Source organism: Colletotrichum truncatum (genome assembly GCF_014235925.2).
Source record: "Colletotrichum truncatum strain CMES1059 chromosome Unknown Contig_0001, whole genome shotgun sequence".
Classification (NCBI taxonomy): Eukaryota; Fungi; Ascomycota; class Sordariomycetes; order Glomerellales; family Glomerellaceae; genus Colletotrichum; species Colletotrichum truncatum.
The window spans coordinates 1,913,343-1,919,342 of record NW_027222398.1 but is presented as its reverse complement, the minus strand read 5'-3'; the positions used below and the strand labels follow the sequence as shown (position 1 = coordinate 1,919,342).

Sequence of the window (6,000 nt, the reverse complement as noted above, 5' to 3'; positions counted from 1 at the left end):
AGCATGCTCCCGAGACTATTGACGGGTGGCTTATCCGCCCGTTCCCGAGTGTCGCAAACGACCTTTTTCCCCGGCCCTGGCTTCCTCCACCGTCTGAGCGCCTGTTCGCTATTTTGGATCCCACTCTCGGTTAAACTATCGCTCAGGAGGAACCATCAGCTATGGATACTGATCGACTGTCGTATAAACCTCTTAATGAGGGTGTCATCTAAGAATCTGCCGCGTCGGTGTTTGTTTCCTCCGAGCACGGCACTTCTTGCGATCTGCAGTGGGGGGTTTTGGCTTCCGGAGACATGACAACGACTCATTCATTATGAAAAATAGATGAGTTAGGACTGCGCTAATCTTGACGGGTAATTACAGATGGCTGGTTCCGTGAGATCTCAGACATGTGGCCTGGTGAGTTGAACATAACCCGACATTGCGAGAGGACCACCCCGTGTTAATGACCTATCCTAGGCCAGGCCATGACCCTCAAGGTCAAGAAGGTCGTCCACCACGAGAAGAGCAAGTACCAGGATGTTCTCATCTTCGAGTCCACCGACTACGGCATGGTCCTGGTCTTGGACAACGCCGTCCAGGCCACCGAGCGTGATGAGTTCTCCTACCAGGAGATGATTACTCACCTGGCCTTGAACTCCCACCCCAACCCCAAGAAGGTTCTCGTCATCGGCGGTGGTGACGGCGGTGTCCTCCGTGAGGTCGTCAAGCACGAGTGCGTCGAGGAGGCCATCCTCTGCGACATTGACGAGGTGAATCAACTCCAGTTTGCCCCGTGGCCGGCTCGGCCCCACTAATACGGATCTCAGGCTGTCATCCGTCTCTCTAAGCAGTACCTCCCCGGCATGGCCGTTGGCTTCGACCACCCCAAGTCCAAGACCCACGTCGGTGACGGCTTCAAGTTCCTCGCTGACTACAAGAACTCCTTCGACGTCATCATCACCGACTCCTCTGACCCCGAGGGTCCCGCCGAGGCCCTTTTCCAGAAGCCTTACTTCCAGCTCCTCCACGACGCCCTGCGTGAGGGCGGTGTCATTACTACCCAAGGTTGTACGTTTCCATTTGTCAAAGATAATCATGGGGATCAAGGAAGTATCAGGCTTGGGGAATGTAACAGCAGGCACCCGAGTTGCCTGCTTTCTTCTCCAGCCTATCCTCGATTCGTCCCATGAAACTTCCAGCGCCCAGTGGCGACTGGCGAGCTCTGAGTTGTGTGAATCCCGGATACGCTGATTTCTACAATCCTCTGTGTCTGGTTGTACCTTCCGAGCGTCTCCAGATTTTCTTCGACTATATGTCGGGTTTCCTGCATCTCTCCCATTTCATGCGTGGCGTGCATAGGCTCCGTAAACAGATCGAGAACAGAATTAGCTAACAATCCGCACAGCCGAGAGCCAGTGGCTTCACCTGCCCCTTATCGCCAAGCTCAAGAAGGACTGCGGCGAGATCTTCCCCGTTGCCGAGTACGCCTACACCACCATCCCCACCTACCCCTCCGGCCAGATCGGTTTCATGGTCTGCTGCAAGGACGCCACCCGCAACGTCAAGGAGCCCCTCCGCAAGTGGTCCACTGAGGAGGAGGAGAAGCTGTGCAAGTACTACAACGCCGACATCCACAGGGCCTCTTTTGTCCTGCCCACCTGGGTCAAGAAGACTCTGCAGTAAGCGGCTCGGCTTAGAGTCTCTCTGGCCATGACGAAAAAAACAATTTTCTTTTTATGAAACTGGGTTAGATTCTAGAGGTGGTGACGGCCTACAAAGGGTGGCTATGGATGCAGGTTTAAGGAACCAATGATCATGATTACTTGGTCGGTAGAACCGGGACTTTCTTTTTTGTTTTGCTTTGGCAGGTTGAACAGATCTACCAGTGGGATGGACAAATCGAAAGAAGAAAAAAAAGTTATTTCTCTCCCCGGAGGTTGACTCCGGCGTATTCAATCAATTATGTTGAATCATCCACTACCACGTGGCCTCATTCTATGCTCTATGTCTGTGCCTATCTATAAACCATGTTTCGTCTAAAACTGAAATGATATATTTCCGCGCCGTATATGAGGGTTATCCTCATCCCCCCCCCCCCCCCCCCCCCCTTTTTTTTTTTCTCTGACCCGTAGCTTCTTGCCGTTTTGCAGCATTCATATAGCCCTCCCTTACCAATCACTGCTCTTGGCCAGCAACGCAGCAAGCTTCTCCAACCACGCCTTGTCAACCTCGTCGAAACCGTTGACCTCGGCGCAGTCGATGTCGATGATAGCAACGAGCTTGCCGTCGACCACGATGGGCACGACAATCTCGCTCTTGCTGTCGCCGTCGCAGGCGATGTGTCCAGGGAAGGCGTCAACGTCGGGAACGAGCTGCGTCTCGCGCGTCGAGGCAGCGGCGCCGCATACGCCCCGGCCAAAGGGGATGGTCTGGCACGCGACCTTGCCCTGGAAGGGACCCAGGATGAGAGAGGGCTTCTCGGGCTTGGCTGTGGGATCGAGGACGTAGAATCCGGCCCAGTTTACGCTTGCTGAGGGGGTAGGGAGGGAGTGGTAGGCGTGCCAGAGGAGTGAGGCCGTGTTGGAAAGGTTGCTTCAGAGTTTTAGTAATCAAGAGCTTCAGTGTGGAAAATTTTACTGAATGGTAATGTAGAGATTGGACGTACCAGATCTGCGGGAGGAGGTGTTAGTGCAAGTTCGACTGAGAGAGGATTATTGATGAAAGGTGGTTGGTGAGTGACTCACCCAGTTCCTTTGCTCGTAGAAAAGACCCTCGGCTTGGAGAAGGACCTGTTCGTAGGCCTGATCCTTGGTGACGCCGCTGGCGAAGTTGGATGCGTCGGCGTGGACCTGAGTCACTTGGTGTCAGTGAACGAGAGCTTGTGAGATTTTTTGTTTTCCTTTTTGACTTTTGGAGAGACTTGCCATGATGTCGGTTGGAGTTGTCAGTTTCCTTTAGGGGTTCCTGAGACGGGAGAGATGGGATTGAGACAGCGAGTAGTGAAAATCAATTAAGAGACGGCCCTTGTTCAGTGAGATTTCAATGAGTTGTCGTTTGATCTCATGCCCAAATAGTAGCGGCGTGGGAAAATGTGTGTTGAAATCCCAGCGTCCAATCACGTCAGACCTCGGTGAGCCACTCACCGTGGTGAAGCGGAGCCCTCTTCGCATCCCGTTTGTAAGCAGGCCAGTTCAGACCCGGCCCTAAACTTTGGGACGGCGATTGTGGTGCTCGGCACGGACGGGACCCAAGTGGGGAAGCTTCTGCGTTTCCGTCCGGGACTCCCTTGGGTAGGTTGTGTCGGAAGATGGCTGGGAATGCGCCATGGTAATGCGTGTCTGAGGTTTAGACCGGAGTAATCTCCGCCTCTTTGATACCCAATTCCGCAAGACACATCGTGCCAGCCATGCCTCAACCACGCGCCGGAGCTGAAATGGGCCTGGAAGGCAGCCAGACTCACTAACATGATAAAATCATGCTTTTTCCAGAAGGTCAGATTCAGCATGGTAGTTTGGCTTGCTCTGTCGGCAGTCCGCCAGCAAGTCCAATCCCTGGGCTGTGGCCATGCAGGCGGCGGCCCGGTGGCTTGCTGAGGGGAAAGTGAAAGCTGACAAGCCAAATAAATGTTTGGGTACTTCAACCCATCCTATTTTCCCGCAATGTCATGCTACATTTCCCGCGCTACTCCGAATCAAGTGCCTTCTGCTGCCGTTCCAGCGCTCAGCCGCACTCTCCTTCAATTACAGGTCGACCAGACACACAGCGTCATCTTTCTCCATAACCCAAACCATTTGGCAAGCACACTGATACTAAATACCAGACGGTTAAGAAGCGATACGACATAGTAAAAATGGCATCGTCGCAATCACCCCGCTTCTGCGCCGACTGTTTCAAGGGAACCCTCCGCGGCGACGTCGTGCCGCAGGGGAATGAGGAGACGATAAACGGCCTTCCGACATATGTCGCGCGCCCGGACGCCGGCCGCGAGCCAGCGGGAGTCGTCGTCATCCTGCCGGACGCTTTGGGATGGACGCTGCGGAATACGCGAGGTTTGGCCGATGCATACGCCAAGCGGATCCCGGCCGTGGTGTTGGTCCCCGAGTTTATGAACGGTGAGTTGATTCACTGCGTCGTCCGCTGGCCATGCTTCAGAATGAATGCTGGTGGTCGGAGTTGCGATCAAACATGGTGTTGACGTATGACGCAACGCTGACAACGGGACTTAGGCAACGCACTACCCGACTCCATCCTCACCCTCAGCGACCGCATCGGCGTTGAGAAGTCGTGGTGGTACAAGATTTTCTATCTTTTCCCTGTTGCCGCCTTCACTCTGCTTCGATATGTCATCCCGCTCTTTGTAGGCACGCGGTCCAGCGTCGTTGTGCCGCGCATCGCAAACTACCTGCGCGCTCTTCGCGTTAACCCTCCAAGCCCTCTCCCCCCACCGTCTACATCGGACTCTTCCTCTGCGGACGTGAAAGAGCTCAAGATCGGCGTTGCAGGGTTCTGTTGGGGCGGGAAGTACACCGTTCTGCTGACACAGGGTGCGGGTGGTCCGTTTGGCGAACAGTTGGTGGATGTAGGGTTCACCGCGCACCCGAGTATGGTGAACGTTCCTTCGGACTTTGAGAAGGTTGTTTTACCGCTGAGCGTTGCAAACGGGGATAACGACTCCATGATGGGCAGGGCACGTATGGTGCAGACGAAGGAGGTTTTGGGCGCGAAGGAGAACTGTGAGGTTGTCGAGTATCCCGGTGCCGTTCACGGGTTTGCGGTCCGTGGAGACCCGAAAGATGAGAGGCAGGGGGAGTTTGGGATGCGTGCAGAGGATCAAGCTGTTGGTTGGTTTAGGAGGTGGTTTGGTCAGGGTGCTGTGGCGTAAGATGTGATTCCTTTGGGGGCTTCGGTATGGGCGAGGTTTCTGATACCGAGGATCACGATAATGGGCTTGTTTGATCGAAGTCATTTATGATTGGCCAGGTGAGATCGCATGTAAGAAAGTATTAATGCGACAATAGTACAATAGTTCAGCCAAGTTCTTTAATCTTGCAATCATTCTCGTGGGGAACTGAGGCCAAGCGTAGAGATTATTCTGAGGTACAAGATGAAGTGGCTTGCACGGGCAAGAAATAAAACGTAATAAAATAGGAGGAATGAAGTGTAGTATCGTGTCAAAATGCTAAAAAAGAAAATCAAAAAAAGACGTTCTCCCCTTCCAGATTCGAACTAGAGACCTTTCGATAATCTTGGTAAGAACCATTACAGTCGAACGTGATGAACCAACTACACCAAGGGGAGTAACGGGGCTGAGCCCCGCTTGGTGGATGACAGCTCAAGCGCAAAGCTGCATGAAATGGCTCAGTTTTTGACCCACTGAGAGTCAACTTCATCGGTCATCTTGGTTCCTTGTTCAGTTGCAGATCGATTGGTAATCCTAAGATCGACGTAGCGGCGATCAACCCGTGAATGATTCTTTCTATCAAAGAAGGATACCCTGTTAGCTCTTGCCAGATCTGACGGCCAATTGTCGATCGGTCGGCGACAGTGAGATGTGGCATGGAAATCTTTGTCCATTACTGGGTTTGCCCTGGCGTGGTTGCTTACCGTGGTCATCTCCCGGTTCTTAACACAACTGTTTATTTATGTAACCATGGATATGAGCTCTTTCGGCGAATATTCAGTACATGGATATGTTGACTTTAGCGGGGACTCTTGCTCTACAGCTTGATTCTCTCGGCATCAACAAGGACAGAAAATTGACAGTTGTCAAGAAGACTCGAAGACGGAATTATACTTCAATTTACCCTGATGATCATTAAACCATTGCGGCATTCCAGGAACGACTCATAAAACGCCAAGGGGAATAGCAAAGCTTGATTCGGTGACAACGGGAGCGCCCCGGACCCGATGCTGCGGGTGGAGGGTTCAAAGTGGGGCCGACGCAGGGACGGCACACTCGATAAGCGATAAGCGATAAGACACGATGCACTACGTAGGCAATTAAGTCAGTGACGAAAC

General features: G+C 53.0%; 3 protein-coding genes across 3 annotated transcripts; 2 read left to right on the top strand and 1 right to left on the bottom strand.

Moving 5' to 3' along the window:
• Positions 1 to 389: 389 nt before the first annotated feature.
• CTRU02_200474 (spermidine synthase) lies at positions 390 to 1,665 on the top strand (the record flags this gene model as incomplete). Its single annotated transcript, XM_036718480.2, has 4 exons — positions 390 to 399; positions 460 to 752; positions 810 to 1,092; positions 1,388 to 1,665. 4 exons carry the CDS (start codon positions 390 to 392, stop codon positions 1,663 to 1,665), a joined length of 864 nt encoding a protein of 287 aa, XP_036589480.2.
• Positions 1,666 to 2,150: 485 nt separating this feature from the next.
• CTRU02_200473 (gaf domain nucleotide-binding protein) lies at positions 2,151 to 3,152 on the bottom strand (the record flags this gene model as incomplete). The annotated part of the gene is made up of 4 exons (XM_070203697.1): positions 2,151 to 2,574; positions 2,648 to 2,652; positions 2,727 to 2,831; positions 3,126 to 3,152. 4 exons carry the CDS (start codon positions 3,150 to 3,152, stop codon positions 2,151 to 2,153), a joined length of 561 nt encoding a protein of 186 aa, XP_070062279.1.
• A 680-nt stretch (positions 3,153 to 3,832) lies between these two features.
• On the top strand, positions 3,833 to 4,864 carry CTRU02_200472 (dienelactone hydrolase family protein; the record flags this gene model as incomplete). The annotated part of the gene is made up of 2 exons (XM_036718478.1): positions 3,833 to 4,094; positions 4,209 to 4,864. The coding sequence occupies 2 exons, from the start codon at positions 3,833 to 3,835 to the stop codon at positions 4,862 to 4,864; spliced, it is 918 nt and encodes a 305-aa protein (XP_036589478.1).
• Between the last annotated feature and the right edge of the window lie 1,136 nt (positions 4,865 to 6,000).